We start from the raw sequence: 22,620 nt of genomic DNA, 5'->3' as shown, positions 1-22,620 counted from the left end.
ATATATTATCTAGTACTACTATACTAAACTTTAGTATAGTATTTAGGAACACCTATATATTATTAAGAATAGGTTTAGAACACGTTTAAAAAAGATAGTAATAAAAACTGCGTTTACTTGCTTAAATTACCCTAATTTATACTTAACTATAGGCTAGTTTATATAACTATAAAAATTTGCCGCTGTGACGTAGACTTGAACCTATAGGGATATTCTAACCACTCGGAGTAAAGCCCAAGTCGCCCGACGCTAAACCCATGGTCATATGACATGCCACCACGCAGGAGCGCCCATGGACTCACGAGCAATTAGCAAAGGCGGGACCCCTCCCACGCCTGTCCTGTTTACTTTACCGCAATCAAAGCAATCCCGTTGCGCGCGTCCTGACAAGCGCGCGATAATGCCTGTATTTCGGTATCAGTCCATTTGACACTGAGATTATCCCAATTCTTAGTAGCGTATTCCCGACGATATTGCTGTTGCATTGCCTGTAACCGGCGCATCTCTCGTGGATCGCTGGTTCCGCTGTATACGATAAAGGCAGTGCAGCGCGGCAAGGATTCGTAAATCCGGCCAATGCGCTTGACAGTGTGCGAGACAATCTCGCTGAGCTGCGCATCTTCAGCGTGCTCACTGCCCTCCTCACCATCGGTCGTCGGTCCAAGTCGTTGTATACCATCCAGACGAATGGCTTCAACGTCAGCTGTCTTGGCATCATCCCACCAGCCTCGTTTGAGTTCGAGTTCGCGCAGGCGTCCCCAGAGGAAATCGGCCCCATCAGCAGCGCCGTCTTGATCCTCAGCTCGGCCAAGCATCACACGGCTGATGCCCTCCACCACCTCATCGTCGGTTCTACACCCCACCGACATTTGCGCTTGGCCGCCGTGACCGCGCCTTGGTTCACCCCAATCTACCACAGCACCAGATCGATGCATTTCATTCGAATGGGGCCGTATGGCGCGCTCAAGTCGCTTGAATATGGATTCAGCATTGGTATCACCCGATCCCCAGCGTGGGCCCTTTTCGCACTTCTGCTTGACCAAGTCGAGACAGGTGCGAGCGTCCTCGACACTGTCATGCCCACTCGCACCTTTCTGAACTTCACGCTTGAGATACTTCTGTGCAAGCCACTTCAGCGATTGCTTATACGGTGGCCCGCGCGGATGCGGGTAGAGAATCCCTGTATCAACCAAGAAAGGATGGGTAAGCTTCATTGCGGTGAGATCTGAGTTCAGCGAGTGTCCCACGAGGATTGTACGTGGAGTGATGAGCTTCAGCAGTTCCTTCTGTATTTCCGACAGTGTGGTGGTGACATCTTGTAGCATGGCCGCAGTTATGCCCGACCACTGGGTTAGATAATCCTTGATAGCCACTTCGGGCTTGACAAGCTTATCCAGAACTACGGTACCCTCCCAGTTCATTAGGCTGATTCGGGTGAGGACAAGCTGATCGTCTTCGGCCTTGCACATTTCGCAGTCGATGGAAAGAACATGTCTCCCTGCCGTGAGACTACCATGCTCGATCTGCTCTTCCGGCACTTCTCCGTCTTCCAGTTTATCCACATTAGTGTCTACCCAACCGTCTTTCACGCTTTGCTTATGCTGCTCCCTTTGTTTACGGGCGGCCTCTTTTGCCTCTGCGGTGACGAACATGGCTGGATGCAGGACGAAGTCATTCTCCTGTTGGTCGACAAGCGTGGCCAAATACTCGGTGATTCGTGTGCGCTTGTTCTCCCAGTGTTTTGCATTTTGAGGCATGGGCCCTTTGTGCGTGCCACTCTTCTTCAACTGCTTTTCTTCTTGGGTCTTTGGTATTTGTGAGGTTAGCATGGTGTGGATGGGCGAGTGCACTCTGGTGTACTGATTGTTACGATGCTCTCCAGGAGTCTTGATGGGCCATACGTGGTCGAATATTTCGGCTAGAGGCTTCAAACATGTTGGCAGCCGGTCGGGCCGCAGACTAGCCGGATAGAAGTCATCAGGAGTGATGTTCAAATGCTTGCGCTGCACAGTCTGCTCATCCGCGGCTGTGGCATCGGACTTGATGTCCTGGGCGTCTGCTTCGCCTCTGGGGCTAGATGAGGGTACAGGCTCAAGAGATACGGTGCCATTGAACATGCCAATCTCCAGTCCCGGCACCAAGAGCATGACAACCCGCTGAATGCTAGCGCGACTACGCACTGAGACCCACTGCGGCGCATTCCCATCCGCAAGCAGATAAAGCACGAGCGTTTGCAGATCCCCCAGTTTCACATGCGATTGCAAGCGAGCATGAGGTGAATGCTGGATGGCTGGATAGCTCCGCCGTAGCTTGCGCTCCGTTCGGCGCTCCGTTCGGCGCTCATCAGGCTGCTCAGAGCCCGACTTGTGTGTAGCAATGTTGTCCTCATCTTCTTCATCGTCAGCATCTATGGGCACCTCGACGCTGTCGGACTGTCGCCGCAGGTTGCGGTTGGGTGAGAAAGATGTCGAACGACGGTGGCCATGATTGCTGCGTTGAGCCTTGCCCGCCCGCCGTCTTCGCTTCGAGGGGCCGACTACCTCCCAGTCGCCTCCCTCTCTATTCTTGTCGGCGGCGGCGGTCGTGTCTGGCAACTGCTCTCCTCGCAGGTGCGCCAATGTCGCGCCGAGGCCCACGTCGATGGGCGGTTGGTCGCGGTCGCGGTCGCCTCGCTTTCGCTTTGACATTTCGGAGGCACTATCTGGCGGGCGGGTGCGGTGAGGGTGAAAAGGGCTCAAGGCTCGGGCGTGACAGACGGGCGAGAATTGAACTTTGAAGCTCGAGAATTTATTCCAGTCGGCTGACATAACCGTAGCGGTGGTAGTAGGTAGGTGCCTCCCCTTAGCGCCGCGCTAACTCTGCCGGTGGCCTCCCTCGCCAGCACTCTCTCATAGTGATACTCTGCTCTCACGATGTCACCTTCTCCGCTCCCGGCATCTCAACGTCCACTAGCCGTATCCATCAAGAGAGGCTAATGAGTAGGAAAATAAAGTTATTGAAGCAATACATTACTCCCAAGCAATTGGCAAACTTTGTTATCAAGTCACGCCGAGTCTAGGTCAGAATTGCTACCGAAGAAAGATTAAAATCGCCTTCATTCCTATATGAGTGAAGGCTAAGTGAAGATTAGACGTAACACATTGATAGTCTTCTGAACTTTGATTGATTGAAGCATCATTGCTCTACACCAGGTTTCTCCAGTTCAATAGAAATACAGAGTGCATATCTACCTATACATGCATGTACAAAATCTCTGAAATTGCCTCACTCCGAAGTATAGACTATGTGCCACCCCATGTGGGCATCATACAACAGACAGTCATTTGATGCGTTACTGCAACATCGCACTCAGACAGACGCAAACCTTCGAAGACACTGGAATGTTCACCTTACTCACCAGTATCACTATGCACAATCTTGCATCATCTTGTATCTTGTGTTCTTGTATCATCCTCACAGGCAAAACATGCTCCTTGCTTGATTGCTTCCTGGGTTCATCCGCTATGTACTTTGCCACTATAATTGCGATACTTAGAACGATCGATCGATCGGATGCACTCGCGAGTGCATGCTGTTATGACAGGTCAGACAGCCTCTCATGTACGTCTTGCTCTCGCCATGAATGTCGTCCAGGAAAAGTTGATATAGTCAGTACACTTAACAATACATGTGAGGCTGGCTCCTCTCAGGTTGACGTGCGGAACACATCGAGCTACCCAGGCTGCCTCTTCGTCCACTGTTTCACAGCTTTCCTCTTCTACTGTCCACAGCGTCTCTGAGCTTTTGAATCACCTCACCAGGATCCGAGGCGCCGAAGACAGCGCTACCAGCAACGATCACGTTGGCGCCAGCGTTCGCAGCCTGATCGATGGTCTTCTCGCTCAAGCCACCATCAACCTCGATGTGCAGTTCGGGGTATTTCTGCCGCAGCGCTGTGACCTTGGGAAGCTCTGAAGCCATGAAGGACTGGCCACCAAAGCCAGGTTCAACAGTCATGACCAAGACCATCTGCCAGAGTTAGCATGTGTCTGGTCAAACTGCATGAGCTGGCAGAAGTCGGCCAACTTGAGCGGAAATGGCTGAGTTGACTGAGTTTCACACTTTCACAAGCTGTGGGTCGTCGTAAACGGACCAGGCCTATGCCTATGCATCATTTGGCTCGCTGCTTAAGCGCCTTGAGGAGAAGCCGCTCAAGCAACGTCACTTGAATCGGAAGTAACTCACATCAGGTACCTCTTCCTTGACAGGGTTTGCTAGGATGTCCCACAGCACGTCGACAGGAGTACTAGGCTTGATAGCAATGCCAGCTTGCATGCCTTCGTTGTGGATATACCGTATGAGTTCTTTGGGCGATGTCTTCCGGTCCGACTTTCCGCTTGGGGACTCTGCGGCCGTCGAGGAGATGGCCGCCTCATAATGGAAACAGTACAAATCACAGCCTGCTTTTTTGAAGTCGCGCACCCACTTCTTGGGCTCGGCAATCATCATATGGCAGTCAAACGTCCCTCTCCCGTGTGCGGTGAGCGGGCGATCAACGTGAGAGCGGATCTTGGTTACAACAGGTGCACCAAAAGTCATGTTGGGCACAAAATGGCCGTCCATGATGTCGACCTGCACGCGTCAGTCACGGGTTCCGTGAATGAGACGGGCGGGTGCAGAAAGCACACATGAAGCCAGTCGGCGCCTTGGGCCATGGTGTCAGAGCACGCTTTGCCCAGGGCTCCAAAGTCGGCCGACAGAATCGACGGCGCGATGATAGCGGGCGGTGACATGGCGGTTAGCTGTTTCTTGAGGAAGAAGTGCGGTGTGTTTGGGGAGTGTGGTTGTAGGTCGGATTGGCGCCAACGACGAATGGCTGGAAGCTCGTGATAATCAAGTCTGGTGTTGTACTCTAGATGGGTGGGTGATACTGCCCCTCCAAGCCCCGCGCCATGCTTGGCACACCGTACCGCTACCCCTTCCTTTCCTTCACAGATGCCGGGTGCTCCCAGCCCATCACCACCACCGTGGACGTCAGTTCACTTCTTCGGTGCACGAATGCTCCCGTGTGCTGGCTGGCAACCCACCAAATTAGAGTTGCAGGTACCGTACACTCTGTCACTCTGTGACATTCGTTGTTATACTCGTTGTTTTTGTTGTTGTCTCGGTTTCCTGATCCATACCGGTACTCTACCGGTATTTTATCCCCTCTCCACCTCCCTCCTCTCACACCCTTGCTCTCTCTCCTCTCTCTCTCTCTCCACGCTCACGCTCCATGGGTCCATTCGACCAACTTCTCGAAGCGGAGCACCCAGTTCGATAAGGCGACGCGCCGCTACGGTTATTCACAGGGCGAACATGCTGTACTTTGCTGCTGCGTTGTCGGATTGGCCAACCGTGCAGAAGACAGACCCCCGAAATAGCACAGCCGGGCGCTTACACTACCCACACCCCCCAGCCTTCATGTGTAGCGCAACCTCCCTCTAGTCACAATCAAGCAGCGCGTGGTAACCATCTTGCCCGCTGCAAGGACCCACGAGCCAACCACGATGTTTCTCTGATGGTCGGCATGCCGTGGCCATACCTTGCCGCTATCAACTCCCCACCTCGCCTCGGCCCTCTTTCGCCAGTGGCCAAACTGCTGGCAATGCAGGTCCCCAAAGTGCCACGGTAGCACTAGCCTGGGTTGAGTTGACAAGTAGGCGTCTAGATGCGATATATCCTCTTGTTGCTGCGCTCGAGATGCCATCTCGCCCTTTTCCGCCATTCACTTCTTATCTCCCTTCCGAGTTTCTCTCTGCCCCCAAGTCTTCGTTGATCGAAGCATTTCATTTTTACGAGTAAGCTGTTGACCAGCGCCTCTTTGGGTTATTATCCAGCTTAATATCGCTTCCATTCACTACCCTGTATACATCTGCGTTCAGATCAGACTACCACGCCGCATCCCCAACACCTCGGATTTTAAAATACTCTTAGTAATAATAGCATAGGGCTGTGCTCACCTCAGCTCAATATACCATTATGCCAGAGTTACTTCATACTGCAGGACACCAATCTGCAGCACTTGGCATGGTAAACCCCCGCTATGCTGCGTCTCCGCTGGTTCAGAGACCAGCGCTTAATGTCACTGATGACGACGACGACACCATCGCCGCCTACTACTTCGCACCACACTATTCCTCTACTTCCACAGATCTTTCCAACTCAATGTCCTCAGAGAATATGGACGACTTCCCGACACCGAAAGCACGCTTATTCGACATGACGGCCCACGTCTCACCCGGCTTCCCTGTGCAGTCAGCGACTGGTCCCATGTCGCAAAGGGCTAGTCGCACAGATAGTGACTTCGATTCATTATACGACATGTCCGAAGACGAAGCAGAAGTACCTCTTCATGCTTCAGCGTCTGTTAAGAAGTTTGCCACCCGACCGAGGAGAGCCCATTATCCGTCAATTGTTATTCCATCACCTTCAGCTTGGCCTACGATCGAGAAGCTAAAGAGTGCGACATCTGCGGTACCCGTCACTACTACGCCTTTACTAACCCCGTCCCGTCGCTTTCTTGAGATGATTGATTCACACAACCTGCAGGTGCCTGAACGGTCCGCAGCACCATCCTTGGACGGTAGTCTAACATCAGAAGAGATGGACAAACTCAGTTGTCCGGCAACTCCCGATGTATTGCGGCGACGCGGATCCTTCTCGAGCATCGATTCTTGGGGACCAATGCAGCTTGACATGCAGGCCATGGAAACGCTTCAACATCTGGGTAATTCGCCTTGCACGGAACAAGACGAGCTACAGACACAGCCAGTTGCTGATAGAAGAGGGGAGATGCAAGAGTTGCCCCGCCCGAATCTCCAGCTCCAGATTCCAACGGCCGTCTTCGGAAACGGATCTTCTGGCAGCACCCCTGTTTCGATCCTTTCCATTCCATCTCCAGGAGGGTTTTTCTCCTCACTCCAATCGAATGCCCGTCACACTTGGAGCATGTCTAAAAGGGAAGATTCAATACCAAACACCTCAACAGCCGAAAATTTCTACAATCTCCCATGGGACAACCGCAAGGAGGTTTCGTCAGAACCAGTTCCAAAAATACCACAACGATTGTCTACGCTAGCAGGATCGACTCTCGATGGCTTCGACGAGCCTCTGGCGACGGCACGACCCGTTATCCTCAGTCCCGTGGAAGAGAATGTTGAAATCAGGGAAATCAAGCCAAGCAAAACCATTTTCCAATACAACGAGAATTACAACGCCGAGCTTGAGAAAGTGTCATGCGTCAACCTCGAGATGACAGGCCGCTGGTTGGAAGAGCAGGATGAGCTACAGGCCGCTCTACGTACTATGAAGAACGTGAGCTCGCCCAGGCTTTCCGGTGGCACTCACAGCCGCGGAAACTCACTCGAAAAGCTTGCCGTCAAGAAGTCTGTCAAGTTCGCCGAAGAACCAAACAAGTCGCCAGCCCACGACGAGTCGGCACCAAAGCAGATAATGACCTACGTTCAAGGCCTTGAGTATCTCCGTTCCCGGTCTCAGAAGAAGGACACCTTCATCCACCGTCAGACTCGCGCTGAGGCAATGCACGTACAGCGCCGATGCAGTCCTCTTGCACACCGCAATCAACTCCTTGGTAAGTTCGAGCTTAATCAGCCGGAACGCCCGGCGCCACCGCGTCCTGTGTCCGAATTCTTCGTCAATGACCCAACCGTACTTAAGGAGAGGATTGCGCGTGCACAGATGGAGCGCCAGGCGCTCGACCAAATGCTTCCGATTCACTGGGTACTGCAAGCACAGAAAAAACTCAACGGTGGAAAGCTATTAAGCAAACCCGCTGCACGATGTGTTGCGCGTGCCGATACACCACGCATCCTTGACGTCGGCGGCGTGCCTACGAATGACTGGGCCTGGGATGTTGCATATGATTATCCCAACGCTACAGTGACTACCGTCTACACCGCGGGCAGCAACTTGTCAACCAATGTCGCAGGGCCAGACAATCACAAGAACCTTGCAGTTCCCAACCTGTGGACTCTTCCCTTTCCCTCCAACCACTTCGACGTCATCTCCGCGCGGACACTTCATGAGCTCTTGAAGACTCGCAAGCCCGTAGGTCGCTCCTCAGATGAGTATGATCTCTGCCTCAAGGAGTGTAACAGGTGCCTTAAGTCCGGTGGCATCTTGGATTTCTCTCTCATGGACGCTGATATGGTTCACGCTGGTCGCAACGCCCAGGCCATGGGCGTTGAGTTTGGCTTCAATCTGAAGACCAGGGGCTATGATGCGCAAGCCACAAAGACCTTTCTGCCTCGTCTCTCAAAGGCTGGCTTCAAGAAGGTACAAAGGGCGTGGATTATTCTGCCTATGGGCAAGACAGCGGCGAATTGGAAAGAGAACCTTGCCGTGGGCGCTGAGCCAAATATTCAGGAGAGGAGAATTACTGATGACGGATCGATCGAACTTGACACTGCGCCAGTATATGGCAGCACAATGGATGCAGCGATGATGACAGGTATCGTAGGTAGTTGGACGTGGGAGAGGTGGCTGTTGAAGCTGCAGCTAGAGATGGGCAAAGAAGAAGAGAAGCTTCTGGAGGGTGTTGTTCAGGTTCTAGAGGAGGGTGCTCAGGGAGGTGCTGGATGGAGGACGCTCACAGGGTGGGCGAGGAAGCACTGAAAGGGCGGCATAAGCACTCGGTGGTAGGTTCCTTCTGAAATTGGATTGATATTGGCTGGCATAGTAGACTTCCAGAGATACCTTTATACCAAGTAGCATGTTGGAGTGTTCGCAGCTCACTTGCAAACATGACATAGTCAGTAAGCATGGCCTTCGCTTATGTGACGTGCACTACGTCTCATCTCACGGCTACCTCCAAGGGATCGCAGCTACGGGTGGTGAAGGGGCACTTCACGTGAGGCCACGGTCCAGAACAGGCGCGCGAACCCCACGCGGTCCAAGCACCCACTAACGTTCCCCAACTCCCGACATCACACACCTTGTGCAGCGCAATCCATCAGTACCAATAACGGCCTTCCTCTTCTCTTCCTTCCGTTTACTCCATCTCAGCAATAATCATGCTGTTCTTCAGGTTCGCACCACCTTGCCGCAAGTGAACAAAGGGAGCATACGCCTAACATCACCCTCCTACACACAGTTTCTTCAAAACGCTCGTCGAGCACGAAATCACCGTCGAACTGAAAAACGAAGTCCAAATCCGCGGTACATTGAAGAGCGTAGACCAGTATCTGAACATCAAGCTGGACAATGCGGAGGCTGTAGATGAGATGCGCTGGCCGCATCTGGTGCGTCCTCTCCCTCGCCCCCACTGTACCCACTTTCCCTTCTCATGGATTCTGCGCGTGTTTTGAGAAGAGTAGATGGGCTAAAGAGACGAAATGTAGTGCTCAACCAAGGACATGTTCATCCGCGGCTCGGTCGTCCGATACGTACATTTACCCTCTGGCGCGGTGGACACGGCGTTGTTGGAGGACGCAACGAGGCGGGAGGCCGAGGCGGCGAAGAACAAGGCGAAGTGAGGGGTCGGTCTGTCTGGCTTATGGAGATTTTCTTTTGGGCTGCAAGGTGAGGGGATGGGTATAGCTACAAAAGTGGCATGAAGGAAAGAGAGAAAGGTCGCACGACACCACAGATGTCTTGAAGGAGTGTACGCACCGCGCGCTGGCAATGAACGCGCAGTATGTGGTAGCAAACACGTGGAGGACTTGACGCTTGAATACGACCATCACACACACGATACCCAGAGACCGCGAATGGAGATGGAGGCTCGATACCAGTCAAGAACAATCGGCTGTTTCAGACATCTCTGCTTAATGCGATATACAAATCTTGTCCCACATGTGAAGCTCTCCCAACTACCAACTACATACTAAACACGCCCAGAAGATCATTCTCTCTTAGTGCGCCGCACTCTCTGAGAAAAGTTACGGCATCCATGACGCTATTTTCAAGGCATACATTCACGACTTTGGGATGGTTGGCGGCTCGGCATGTGCTTTCATTCGGTTCTATTGGGAAGTTTTCTTCCGACACAGATGCCGCCTCTCTACGACTTGTTTACAACTACCATCATACCAGAGTGGTGGTATACAACACCATCAACAAATCAGCATAAAAGGACGTATTGGTACGCACATAGTAGACAACATCTGTCTCGGCTGATACAGTCGATCGGAACTACAGTCTTCAGAACAGCGAGACGTCGAATATTCAGCTTGCTGCCAATACCTCGGGGATTCTCTCTTGCTACTTCCCATTAAACATTCCCTGGTGGGTGCAAACTACTTTAGTAAGTATGGTAGAGATTCTCTTGTTCTCCTTTACCATCTTCTCCCGCGTTATCATTTTAGAAACACTGCCGTGCTGTTGCAATATATCTGCTTTCCGATGTTCGCGGCATCTCGATGGATGGAGGATATGTTCCATCTCCGCCGACTTCAAGTCTAGACGTCGGAAGAGCGTTGTTTGGATAATATAAGGGACCAAACCCATAGGCTGAGACATCGATGTGGAGTAGGACCTATGGGATGGACACGAATCACAGCGTTTTGAAATTTGTCTTTGACCGTGCGGGCATCATTCACAAGTGGCAAGCATCTTCTTGAGCACGTTCATCAAGGTACCATTCTCGAGGGCAGCGGCAACGCGTTCCTTGTCGCCAAGCTGCTTGTTGACCTGTTCATCTGTGCTGTGGGTGCCCTTTTTGATGCGCACATCGACACGGAAGCGCGGAGGGAGAGCCTGCTCAAGACGAACACGCACGCCTAGGCCGATGACGGTGGCCAGTGAGCAATGGGTAATGGTCGGTGTGATCTCGACCAGGACAGTGCTGATGGCAGATAGCGGCGAGGTGGGGGGCAAGATGCGGATGTCAGGTAAGTTGACGACCGAGAGCGAGCCGAGCGAGAGGGGGTGTTCGGGATCGCAGATGGTGGAGATGAGGTCTGGGGGCATAAGGTGGCGGGTTAGTTTAAGAAGACACAGGCATGAGGTAGGCGAATTGAAGAGAGCAAAGAGAGAGAGAGAGAGAGAGAGAGAGAGAGAGGAGAACAAGTTGGCCATACCGTAAATCTCCTGCTCGTCAATGGCCTCGGAGGTCTCGTCGTCATCATCGTCGTTGTCCGAGTCGGTCGCTGAAACCGGGGCATCAAAGGGGTCGCTGAAGGGGCTGTAACGCGGTATCAGGTCGGTAATGAAGCCAGCCCCGCCACTTTGCTGCCGCCTGCCCGTCGACTCACGGCGGCGCGAGGGCAGGTCAGACGGGTTGAGGATGGTGGGGTTGGCATTATCTTTGTCGAGCTCCATCTGGAGTAGTTCGCGTTTGTACGGCGTGGTCTGGTAGCTTTCAGGACAGGAAATCGGTGAAGGATGCTGGTCCTGATTTCTCGAGTGGTTGGCATCATATCATGGCATACCTACCTGGGCATGGTGGGGTTCGGTCTAGGCGCTTGGCAAACTGTACTGTATTGTACTGTATCTACCATACCGGCGTTACCCAAGGGCTTCTCGGTGGCTTAGTCAGGGAGAAAAAGTCTCTTCCACCTGCATCCGTTCCGTTCATCCGTCCGTCCGTTCACACCCCTGGGCCCTTCTAGACTACATGCCTACCCACTCCTAACAGTACAACAGTATTCACGGTACTAGAGTACACACAGTACTAGAGCAATGTACTACTCTGACTTTCCTGGTCACCAATAGACTACCCTGGCTGGATCCTGTTAAGCATGCTCCCTCCATCAACTCATCTCTCACTCCATTCTGCGCAGCACTTACCAACTCATTCAGGGCAGCGACAATCACACACAGCGTTCAACTTTCAATCAGAAACAAAGTTCCTCCTCCGTCCCCTCCCCCACGACTCAGTTGAAACAAAGCAGCTCACCCCACCAAGAGGGGTGTCATCGTCATGTTCGATAGACATCTCTGCCCAGCTCATCGTCACCTTGTAACGCCTGGGATGAGGGGTGGGGGCGAGGAGGGGCGAATGGGCCGGCCAACTCCAGGCTCTGTTAGCAATTGCTGTACTAATAATCGCCCGACAGTTTAGCCGCCTGCAAGGATGCCCGCTGCCGTGTGGGGTTTGTCGTTTGGCTGCACTGCACTGCACCGTGCAAACCACTCTTGTCTTGTACGCGCATCCCGCATCCTTGCTGTTGTTGCTGGGTCCCGCCCAAGTATCACCAGAGGCTCCTCGTGGTCCTGCAAGTCATCCGCCCATCTTAAATGCGTTCTCCGTCCAACCCTATTCTGCTGTACCGCGCTTGTGTGAGACGGTCGTCTCCGTGCCATGTCTACCATAGTACCTACATATCGTGGTACTCTACACAGTACTGCGCTCGAGAGCCTGTTAAACACTAAATCCCGCCTCAACTGTTAGTAACACGTGCGAGGCTGCCCTGTAGACTATGAAGAGTAACTACTAGTATGGCATGGTCGCGCAGGGAAGCCTTGGAAGTGTACCAGGCGTTGCCGAGCCTTCCTTTGCATGCAACCCAGCCACTGACAGGTGTTGGCGTTACCGTAGGGGACTGCACCGAATCTTCCTCGATACGACACTGGCAACATAACTGGAACCATGAAGGAAAATAGCGCTAATCATTGCCATCGCTTTCGTTCTCCCGCACATATTCAGGAACAAGCGGCGTTGCCGAAGACGACCCACGACCCAATACTAAGGATTCGGGTCCGCTGTAGTCAGAGCCATTGTAACTTGATTCGCCATATGCCGCTGCGAGGATTCCACTATGCGAATCAGGCGGGAGCAGCCGGTCATGTCTTGCACCAGCACCACCATCCATCTCCATTGGGAAGTGCTAATTGTCCTCGCCACAATAGACTAATCGTCCTCGCCCTTCCTAATAGGGAAGCGCCAAGGGGTAATCGCCCAAGTACTCCGTCTCGGCGTTGAATGTAATTTTCTATGATACAAGGAGATACAATACCTACCCAATTCGCTTTACGGCTGTTGCCAGCGGTGAAGTTGCGGCTTTCGCCAGCAAACCTAGGGTGGGAGTGAAGGATATACCACGTGATTATATTAACCTAACTACTAATATTAAGGTTAAGCTATTAGTGGCTGCGATGGGCGAGGTAAGGGTTATAGTAGAGGTAAGGGTTGCGGTAGAGGTGGAGGGTAGAGGTAAGGGTTACAGTTAGAAGTTTTAGTATTCTACTCTAAATGCACGGACTAAATCTAACTTAGATAGGACTAGCTATAACCTAAATAGGTTAGATAAGACTAGCAGGTTCCTAAATAGGACTAGACTAGGGGGTAAAAATTTTCTATAGAGCTTAATACCACAAAAAATATCACGATATCTTAAACACGCTCTAGAGTTCAGCACCTATTTTAGCTAAACGCGTCGCCTGTTAGTACCACGCCATCACGTACAGGTTAGAAACTAGTAGGTGAATATAAGTAATACTTATCCTCTGCCTACTTAACTCGCCACTAACTACTAAGATAGTTATCTGCTATAATCCTACTACCGCTCGCTTAATTTTTTTATCTATAGAATTTTTCCTTACTAGATATTTACGTTTTAAAAGCACGATACAGTTAGTGCTACCTTAGCTTGCTACTAATTTGCTAGGCGGCCGGGGTATCTGGCGCTAAGTGCTTAGGGCGAGGACGATTAGTCTATTGTGGCGAGGACAATTAGCATTTCCCATCTCCATTGTCTCTCTTTGACACGCTCAGAGAGTAGGCCAGTTCTCCACGGCGGTAGCCCGCAGACTCAGGTGCTTTGACAGCCTATCCCCACCAAGCCTGACTCGCTCTAGGTGCAGGATGCCATACTGTATATCGCAGTGTTCCAATGTGCAAATCGCACGCCATTGTCGTCGCCCACTGCAATCATGCTTCCCCGGTGCCGATGAATGGCCAGCCGTACAGAATAGCTACAGTATAATCGGCAAGAGGAAAAAAAAATCCCGGGAAGCCCTACTCCTCTGCCGCTCTTCTTTGCAGCCGGTAGATAGCGCGGTGGATGTAAGGTAATGTTCTGCCTCGTGTTCGCTTCATGCGATGCCTCGCTCCCTGTCTGTGCGACACGACGAGAAGGTCATTTCGAGGTAGATAGTGGCATAGATAGTGGCAGACGGGCAGCATGTGGCCATTTGGAGTAATATTGTTTCATGCGCGTTCTGCTGAAGGTGATGCGTCTGTTGTGGGAAACCTGGCACACGCTTGCAGCCAACTAGGCGTCTGTACGAATCAATTCGCCGAGGTATCGTGCTAGCACACGCTCAGCGATTCAGCGATGCAGGTGCACGGCAGATGACGGGATTCCTCTTCATGCCCAACCCGGCCGTTGGCGTTTGTGAGCGGAGGTCGAATCTGTGGACATGGAGGTGGTGCCGGTGGTGGTGGGTAAGGGCGGGCACGATACCAAGGCACGGGCAGCAGACATTGAACGGCTCCCGCCGTCTCTGATGATAATCGCTGCGGCGGGCTGCTGTGTCAAGTGTGCAGGCGTCGACCACGAGCTCCTGAAGATCGTGCCAACAAGGTCACAGGTGTACGTACAAGAATGATGATCTGATGATCCAGAATAGGCTTGCCACTTGGCTCTTCTCCTCGGCAAGCCTGCTCCTGACGACTTGGTGTCGTCGTATTCCATGTCCAGCATGGTAATACAAAATGTGCCTATTATGTACGTATTCGTCATGGGAGACTACTGTCGTGCGTTTCTGGAAGGGAAGGGGGAGGGGCATTCTAGAAGACCCGCCCGGTGGCACTGGGGGCGCTGTCACCCTACATACTGTACTAGATACAGTAGTACAGTATAGCACCGTACTGAGTAGGGAAGGGTTGTCCAAAGGGGATAGCAAAGCTTCTACGGCGGCTGAGCTGTTTGGATCCAAGTACGATAGATGGCAGCACAGCACTCTATCAGAGTACAGATTACTGTACCCAGTTACAACGCTGGAGTACTCTAGAGCATGTAACCGTATCGTAACCAGGCCCATCAGGCCGCATCGACCAGACGGGAAAGACAAAGGACAGAGTCTTGAGAGGACTGACTCGCGAGTGGCCATGGGCCTGGCCTGAACCATGGTCACGACCACGGCCCATTCGGCTGTCTGCGGGCGCAAGGGTTATCGAGACCTTTGATCCAGCCCTATCAGAGAGGCAGGGCGCGACTAGGAGTAGAGTACTTGTGCGTCTACGATGCCTCCCCAACGGGCGGCAGCTGTGACTCTCCGCCTTGCTCTTCCCGCGATCCAACGATCCAACGATCCAACGATGCAAACGAACGCAGCCGCCCGTTCGGGGGATGGTATGACTGGCAAACTTTGGATGCCTCTTCTATGCTGAAGATTTCTGCCCTCGAACGCGCTGGGTGAGCGGTGTTGTGTGTGCGACAGGCGACGACCACCTTCCAGCTGCCAGGGCGGTGTTTTTTTTTTTCTTTTCTTTCCTCTTTTTTGCCCCTGCAGTCTATATTATAATAATAGAAGCCATCTCTACATACTGCTCTCGTAGTGAATGGCCATACCAACCCTAGGCACTGTACCTAGCATCCACACGCTTCCCGCCGTTGCTTGTTCGACACAACTAAGTTGCCTTACCTGGACAAGTTTAGCACTCCCTCCCCCCTTCACCACTTCACACCCCTGCGACCAAGCACCAGGGGCCCCCCCCACGAGCACGGTAGTTCCCATTGCCCGCCGCTGCATCTTTGGAGACGAGCTCTCACGCGCTTGTGCCTACACAGAGTGCGTAGACTGGGCTTGGTGCCTGCGGCTCCTGGCTCCTGGCTCCTGCAAGTTGCAAGTTGCATCGACTAACCTACTGGCTACTGGCTGCCAACTTGCCCCTTCATACAACCACGATCCGCCCTGGTCCTCCTCCCCCCCCTTCCAAGGCTCTTTCAGCTCTCAGGACTCAGGAGAGCCCATACTCTTACTCTAGTACATACCCTACCACAAACCAGCCCCTCCCCCTCCCTCCCCGACGACGCCACCAAAGTGCGCACGCGTGAGCCACGCTGCGAGCCCGCTGCTTGTGCGCTTGCAAAAGTCCCCCCGACATGACAGACGTCGTCTCCACCCTCTAATCCCTTATGCGCCTTGATCTGCCCGTTTTTGTATAACCCAGTAGGGCAACCCACCCACCCGGCACTGCGGAGATTTCGCACCCGCCTACGGCCCTGAATACCTCCTCCTACTACTGTTACTGTTGCCACTGCTACTACGACCGAGTACATACTGAGAATCCAACTTTCTTTCTTTCTTTCTTTCTTTTTTTTGGCTCTTTCAGCAGCCATCAAGCAGTCGCCAGCCTCTAGTCCTTTCACCCTTTCCCCCCCTCCCCCCCCCCTCTTCCTCCTCATCGAAACTTCTTCATCCCGCCAGCAGCCTTTTGCATTCTGGACCGCACGCGCCGCCCCCCCCCCCCCTTCCCCTCCCCCGCTTTCATTGGCTGTTCGCCGACCATCGCACACAACCTCACGCTTTTAGCGGGCTGGCTGCCGAACAACCCCGCTGCTTGCGACCATCGCCCCCCAGGACCCGTAACTGTCTCCCCAGAAAGCCAGAAAGCCTGGAGAAGAAAGAAACACCAACGACGGCATGCCCCCGGAGACCTCTGGACGGCCACTGCTGCCCCAGACGGCACAGATGCAGAGCTTCACTTTCGCGCCGCCAACGCTGGCACCGCGCGAGAACCAGCGCAGTGAGTGCTTATGCCGGACTTCGCCGAGACTCTCAGCTTGCTCATGATGCTGATGCGGTGTAGATTATGTCTTCGTCGACGAACACAACAGACACAAGCGTCTCAAAGGTAATGTCATGGTGGTCCCTCTCGTCCCCTTTGCACCATGGGTGGCCACTTGCTGATGCTGCGCAGTGATGAGAGCTTGTGAAGGCTGTCGGCGGCGCAAGATCAAATGCGATGCTGCCACAACCAATGCATGGCCCTGCGCCGCCTGCATCCGCCTCAAACTCAACTGCGTGCCACCGACGGTCAGCTACGACAAGGATTTCAATGGCTCGCAAACCTTTGAACTGGAACCCAAGCCTCTCGAGTACGCGCCAGAGGAGCAGTCTCAGCACGATTATCAGCGCCATGCCGTCGTGCCCCATGGAATGCCTCACCAAATGACATCCTCTCTGCCTTCACCCGCACAGGGCATGTACCATTCGTCGCCATACGGGGATCACCAACCACAGGAACCAGTCCACTACCAGTCCATGTCGCAACCCCAAGTCGTGCCGCAGAGTATGAGCTATGCCCCGCAACAGGCGTATGCTCAGTCATCAGCGCCTCCCCCTGCCATGACCATGACACCACCAGAATCCGAGCCGAATTGGCGTAACGATTCCGTGTCCAGTCTATCCGATGCTCTCGGTGAACTCAAAATCGATCACACAGCCATCGGTGAGTATCTGCGCAATCGGCGAGACGAGTGCCACTAACCCCACATACAGCGCCGTACATTACAAATATGAAGAAGGCACTGGCTGAGACGCCAGCGCAAGAGGAGTTTGAGGTGCAGTTGCCGCCTTCCGTCAACATGGACCAGACCGTCCGCATCCCTCCAGAGATGATGCCGTCGGAAGACCGCGCATTGCACTATTTCGACTACTTCTTCACCAACATTCACCCTTATTGTCCCGTCGTCAACAAGGCCTATTTCTACCAACAATGGCAGAATGCGCGTGATTCTATATCGCCACTCATGCTCGAAGCCATGTTCGCTTGCTCTACATTGATGTTGGGCCACGTAGAAGAAGGGAGCAAGTGGCTGGCGTTGGCGACAAGTCAGTACCTTTGACTTAGAATCTATCTGCATGTACTGTTTTGACTAACCCAGTTCAGAGCACGAGGAAAGTTTCAAAGACGTGTCGCGTTTAAGCACGATGCAGGCAATGGTCCTCCTCCTCAAAGCCCGCGAGGCCTCTCCGAAACGAGGCTATTTCTGGCGCTCCTGGATGGCCACTGTCAGTCTTGTTGCCATGGCAAAGGATCTAGAACTGCACGAGCACTACGATACCCACCGAATGGGCAAGGACTGTGGTTCCACCGCACACGATTGCGTAGCTAAGACGAGGGTCTGGCAAATGTGTTTGATCTTCGAGGCCATGATTGGAGGCCCTCAAGGTACGTTGTGATTTCGTTTGTCGAGGGATCTGCACTCACGTTGGTATAGGACGATATGACTTTGGGGTTGATCCAGAGACAGTGGATCTCGAGATGCCGAGACCGATTGCAGGACAAGACCCTGACGAATTCCAAATCGCGCGCCAGTTCGTTCAATACACCCGCGTTGCTAGGAACGTCTACGGTTCGGCGTTGTTGTTTGGGAAATTGAGGAAGAAGACGGCGGATTGGGCATTGGATCCTGCTTTTGTGGCCCACAATGCAGACTTCTCGCTCTGGCTACGAGAAGTTCCAGAAGACATGCAGATTGTGTATCCCCAGGATGGCAGTGCGCCCTGGATACCATCTCATCAAATCGCCAACTTGCACAGTTATCACTGCCTGGCCATAGTCATGCACTTCCGCCCGCAGCTTCATGCCGTTTCAGACTCTTATGACGGTATATGGAAACAACATATGCTTACCTGCTACTCGGCCGCCAAGAACCTTTGCAAGCTACAGGAAGCCATTTTAAAGACGTACGGAATGCCCGGCCTGCTGTGTATGGTGAGGGGCATCAGCTTTCACATATATGCCATTTTGACATGCACCATGTTGCACCTGGTATGTCCAATCCACACAGCAAACTGCATTGATAAAGACTGACAATCTAGGTTGCTATAACGTGTCCTGATCCAGACATCAACGACGAAGCAAGGGACTTCTTTGTACGCCATATGCGCATCTTGGAAACATGCACCCCTTCCTTCCCCATGCCTGAGATGCAACAGCAAGTCAACAATCTTCGTCAAGCCTTTTCTGCCGATGTGTCAAAGCCATTCGAATTGAAGCCGACATTCCCATTTGGAAGCCCACAGGTCGCTCCTCAGTCAAGTCCGCTAAGCAACCATGGCTCCTATCGCCCTCGTCACCCAAGTCATCCCTCGCCGCTGGAACAACCAGGTCAGATCAACTACCATGCCCATCCCATAACTCCACCGATTTCGGCATCCGGCCACGAATCGAAGACTGACTCTCCCGTAGCCCAGTCTCTGGTCATGATGGCATCTGGTCAACGCGCACCCCAGTCGGCCTCTGTTATGCAAATGCCAGACAATGTGCAATGGAACCCCCAGCGTATCTTTGAGTAAGTCAGGTGTCGGATCGTTGTATTGCCATTTCACTGACGCTCGGAAGACAATGGAATGTAGCATTTGGTACGCCACCCCCCACCAGCGCGTCTTCACAGTCCTCCCCGCCGCTAAGACCCCCTCCTTCAGGCAACTACGATCTACGGGTGTCTCAGGATGCCTCTCAATCTGGCTATCAATTACCAAATGCGTCTCCTCAATCGAACAATATGCATGGAACTTCAGGTCAAATGCCGCCATCATCGACCTATGCCACACCCAATGCTTCCTATGTCACGCCTACAATGTGGCAGGAAGTCGTGGCTAGCTCGTTTGGAGATGGTCTCAAACGCAGATGGGATCAAGGAAACTCCCCAATGGCCGACCAGTCCATGTACAAACGAGCTCGTTGAGCCTCGAATATTCCGACAGTCCTGAACCACAACAAGGATCCGGAGGATCACGAGAAGCTTGGTGTGGCTTGAGGTCTTGTATGATGGAGCATCTCATTTGACGAACCTTCGGCGATTGGCTGGGGAATTCTGCAGTTGTGGCGCTCTTACTTTACGATGCATCGGCGACAAAGGCAAAAGCGTTGACCAGGCCCCTGTATTCCTGGCAGTATCACGTCACTGGAATGTCGGGTAACTGCTACAATGCGGTTGAGAATTGTGCTCCCAAGAGCATTTATGCATTTCGCACGCACAGCAATGCATGTTCGTGGGACGATTGGCGCTGCGTGACGCATCGGATCACATATTGGAACAAACTCAATGTTCGCTACTACAGGCGTTCCCTGCTTGTTGCAGCTTTGGATGACGCAACCCAATTTCCTCAAGCACAACGAGATGATCATCGTCTCGCATTTGATGGTATATGAAGGATCCACGAGTGCATGGCGCGCAGCAACGAACTACGCACAAGACTCGATTGTACAAGAGTGTGGCAAGAGGGCCATTTCCAGCCAAACTAGCGAAACCATGCAGCACGCTCAAAACTTAGAATTGACATCTAGCCAACTACTCCGCACAGTGGTCTGCAAAATTAATTGCAGGTTATGATATACCGGAGGACCTTCCTATTCGGTCAAAATGTCATTTGCTCGTGATGACAAGGGAGCGGCCGCCTCCGACTCGTATCGCGCAGAGTCCTGACGATCATCCTTGATAATCGATTAACGCCTAGCGACAAATCTAGCCGATGAACTTTTTAGACCTGCTTCGCTTCCGGCCATGAAATGCGACGGCACGCTTGCATCTCACCAGACTGCATTTGTGACAGACAGGGATCCTGCGAACCTCTGTAATGTTCTGTACGGGTTTCAAAATACGCCATACAGAGACTTGATTGCGCAGCCTCATCATATGACTGCAGTCTATCAACCGCACCCAGGATTCCCGGAAGTACACGGGCTTTTGAAGAAAAAAAAACAGGCTCCGTTACATGGCGATGTACCAATTGCGCCTTCGTAGTCCATCAAGTGGCATACTCGGGCCGAAGAAAACTGACTGCCATTTGAGCGGGTTGTGTGTATACCACAGCAGAGTAAATATTGGACGCGCGTGTAAATAGCCATAGATAGCCAACAACACTGTGTAAAAATAATGCTTGTTGACCATCTATAATTATTACCAAGCAATAAAACTCGGACCATTGCGAGCCTGAAAAGTGTAAAGAGATCGACTGTTTGCCTAACTCACGAAACAGGCTCGTGGGCATCAACGTAGAGTACCCAGGCCAGACGCTGACAATATTGTGCTCGCGCATCCGTCGACCCGGGCTAAGAATCTGTGATGTCGATCACAACGATGTCATTGCTTACTCCATGATGTTCTAAGCAATGGGAAATGGCTATTTGACCGACCAACAAGTCGATGGCCATGAAACACGCATCCAAAAGACTTGTCCTCTTCTCTGCTGCGTAAGCCAATCCCGACCCTGCATACCCCATCTGCTCCCCAATGCACCGTTACTCCAACGAGTCCCAGCCTACGCCATGTCCAGGTTATCGCTGTACCCAAAGGTGAACTTTCCGCACCCTAGCATGTAAGAGTAGGCCAGATAGCCACACCCCATCGTGTTAGGTGGCATGGCCAAGATCCTACTTTGTTCATCAACTCGTTCGCCAACCCGTGTCCCAACCAACGGCGGGCTTGCGAACACCTCCAAGCTCAGCAATGACACTCAGCTCGTGTGAGCACGAGCAAACCACCCGTCACAATGCAACGCCCCCTCCCCTTTCCCCGTCTCATCCGCCTACGCATACCTCTACTGTAGGAAAAGGAGTCAAGTTTACCCGGGGCACAGCGGCTCGGTGTAATATCTAGTAGCGACCATCAAGGTCGACCACAACCTTGGATTTCCCCCCCTACCCGATCCCGAGGTACCGTACGCGAAACAAACGATCAAGGGATAGCAAGCCAGCGTGAGAAGCATGTGAAAAGAATAAAATACGAGCTCGGACGGGACTCCGTGCATGGCAAATCCTTGTGGGGAAGCGGTTCCGACGACAGGTCGGAAAGAGGGTTCCGAACGTTGGGACGAGGGCGGATGGCCTGCGTGTGAATAGAGTATTGGGGGCGGGAGGGAGGGTACCATGGCGAAGGTAGGGGTGGCAAGTGCATGTAACGGTATAACAGTACATGTACGCTTTTACTGGGTGCCTCGGGGTGCGCTGCGTTTATTTAAGGGTTACAAAGCAATGGGGTAGGTATGGCGAATGCTGCGCTGCCAGGGCGTGGGATGTTTTGTGTTGGGCACCTGTGTCGCCTGGCTGCCGTATCAGGGATGTGGGTTAATATAGGCGGACAAAGGATGAAGCTGGATGCGATTGTGTCCAACACTTATCGGCGTGAATGATTCGTCGAGGATGAGAGGGTATGTCATCACATCGCATTTCACCCGTCGCCTACCCTGGCAGTACACATTGCCAGACAAAGATCGAGTTGTGGTATGCGTGCCCTCCTCCCGGACATCGTCTCCGAGCCGTTCCTGCGTTCTTGAGGCCATTGCCACGGAATATTCACCCCAGCTTCGTTATGCATACTGTGTAAATGCGAGTCATCCGCGTAGTCTATCATGATTCAATCAACCTGAGCCGACTCGTATTGCTCGAGACTTTTTCTGCTGGATTGATATCTTTCATTGTCAGGGCAGGGTCCAGTCGCCTCTACCGTGGTGCATCATCAGCCCACCTTGTATCGAATGGTGGGGGCAACGATCGCACAGGTTTGGCGGTCAACCTTGACATGGCTTGACTCGAAGCAGAAGCAGTAACTCACAGTCAATAAAGAAAGGGTAAAAGATACAGTACATACAAAGGCAGGACACCTGACTAATGGGAGACTCGGAAGGTATTCGTGCAGGCCAAGAGGAGAGTGGGAATACTAGAATGAACGAGATACATAG

The 22,620-nt window shown here is 52.7% G+C and overlaps 7 protein-coding genes across 7 annotated transcripts; 3 read left to right on the top strand and 4 right to left on the bottom strand.

Moving 5' to 3' along the window:
• Positions 1-344: 344 nt before the first annotated feature.
• IAQ61_004489 (uncharacterized protein) lies at positions 345-2,807 on the bottom strand (the record flags this gene model as incomplete). The annotated part of the gene is made up of 1 exon (XM_003839095.2): positions 345-2,807. The coding sequence occupies one exon, from the start codon at positions 2,805-2,807 to the stop codon at positions 345-347; it is 2,463 nt and encodes an 820-aa protein (XP_003839143.2).
• Positions 2,808-3,741: 934 nt separating this feature from the next.
• Positions 3,742-4,772, bottom strand: IAQ61_004488 (uncharacterized protein; the record flags this gene model as incomplete). Its single annotated transcript, XM_003839094.1, has 3 exons — positions 3,742-4,008; positions 4,225-4,611; positions 4,668-4,772. 3 exons carry the CDS (start codon positions 4,770-4,772, stop codon positions 3,742-3,744), a joined length of 759 nt encoding a protein of 252 aa, XP_003839142.1.
• A 1,228-nt stretch (positions 4,773-6,000) lies between these two features.
• IAQ61_004487 (uncharacterized protein) lies at positions 6,001-8,655 on the top strand (the record flags this gene model as incomplete). Its single annotated transcript, XM_003839092.1, has 1 exon — positions 6,001-8,655. The coding sequence occupies one exon, from the start codon at positions 6,001-6,003 to the stop codon at positions 8,653-8,655; it is 2,655 nt and encodes an 884-aa protein (XP_003839140.1).
• A 398-nt stretch (positions 8,656-9,053) lies between these two features.
• On the top strand, positions 9,054-9,515 carry LSM2 (U6 snRNA-associated Sm-like protein LSm2; the record flags this gene model as incomplete). Its single annotated transcript, XM_003839091.1, has 3 exons — positions 9,054-9,067; positions 9,134-9,281; positions 9,381-9,515. 3 exons carry the CDS (start codon positions 9,054-9,056, stop codon positions 9,513-9,515), a joined length of 297 nt encoding a protein of 98 aa, XP_003839139.1.
• Positions 9,516-10,572: 1,057 nt separating this feature from the next.
• Positions 10,573-11,777, bottom strand: IAQ61_004485 (uncharacterized protein; the record flags this gene model as incomplete). The annotated part of the gene is made up of 4 exons (XM_066096365.1): positions 10,573-10,940; positions 11,061-11,373; positions 11,677-11,704; positions 11,770-11,777. The coding sequence occupies 4 exons, from the start codon at positions 11,775-11,777 to the stop codon at positions 10,573-10,575; spliced, it is 717 nt and encodes a 238-aa protein (XP_065953683.1).
• A 2,514-nt stretch (positions 11,778-14,291) lies between these two features.
• On the bottom strand, positions 14,292-14,666 carry IAQ61_004484 (uncharacterized protein; the record flags this gene model as incomplete). The annotated part of the gene is made up of 1 exon (XM_066096364.1): positions 14,292-14,666. One exon carries the CDS (start codon positions 14,664-14,666, stop codon positions 14,292-14,294), a length of 375 nt encoding a protein of 124 aa, XP_065953682.1.
• Positions 14,667-15,201: 535 nt separating this feature from the next.
• Positions 15,202-20,874, top strand: IAQ61_004483 (uncharacterized protein). The gene is made up of 8 exons (XM_066096363.1): positions 15,202-16,675; positions 16,739-16,783; positions 16,850-17,380; positions 17,431-17,763; positions 17,822-18,103; positions 18,153-18,706; positions 18,757-19,229; positions 19,280-20,874. The coding sequence occupies exons 1-8, from the start codon at positions 16,573-16,575 to the stop codon at positions 19,623-19,625; spliced, it is 2,667 nt and encodes an 888-aa protein (XP_065953681.1). The 5' UTR covers positions 15,202-16,572; the 3' UTR covers positions 19,626-20,874.
• Positions 20,875-22,620: the final 1,746 nt, after the last annotated feature.

Source organism: Plenodomus lingam, assembly GCF_022343315.1.
Source record: "Plenodomus lingam strain CAN1 chromosome Unknown contig_19, whole genome shotgun sequence".
Taxonomy (NCBI): Eukaryota; Fungi; Ascomycota; class Dothideomycetes; order Pleosporales; family Leptosphaeriaceae; genus Plenodomus; species Plenodomus lingam.
Note: the sequence above shows the minus strand (reverse complement) of the source record. Positions and strands in the feature narration are given on the sequence as shown.

Bases quoted from the DNA above. Each gene is read 5' to 3' on its own strand.
- IAQ61_004483 (XM_066096363.1), top strand. From the start codon at position 16,573: ATGCCCCCGGAGACCTCTGGACGGCCACTGCTGCCCCAGACGGCACAG. The intron at 16,676-16,738 runs GTGAGTGCTTAT...GATGCGGTGTAG, and splicing joins ACCGCGCGAGAACCAGCGCA to ATTATGTCTTCGTCGACGAA. The intron at 19,230-19,279 runs GTAAGTCAGGTG...GACGCTCGGAAG, and splicing joins AACCCCCAGCGTATCTTTGA to ACAATGGAATGTAGCATTTG.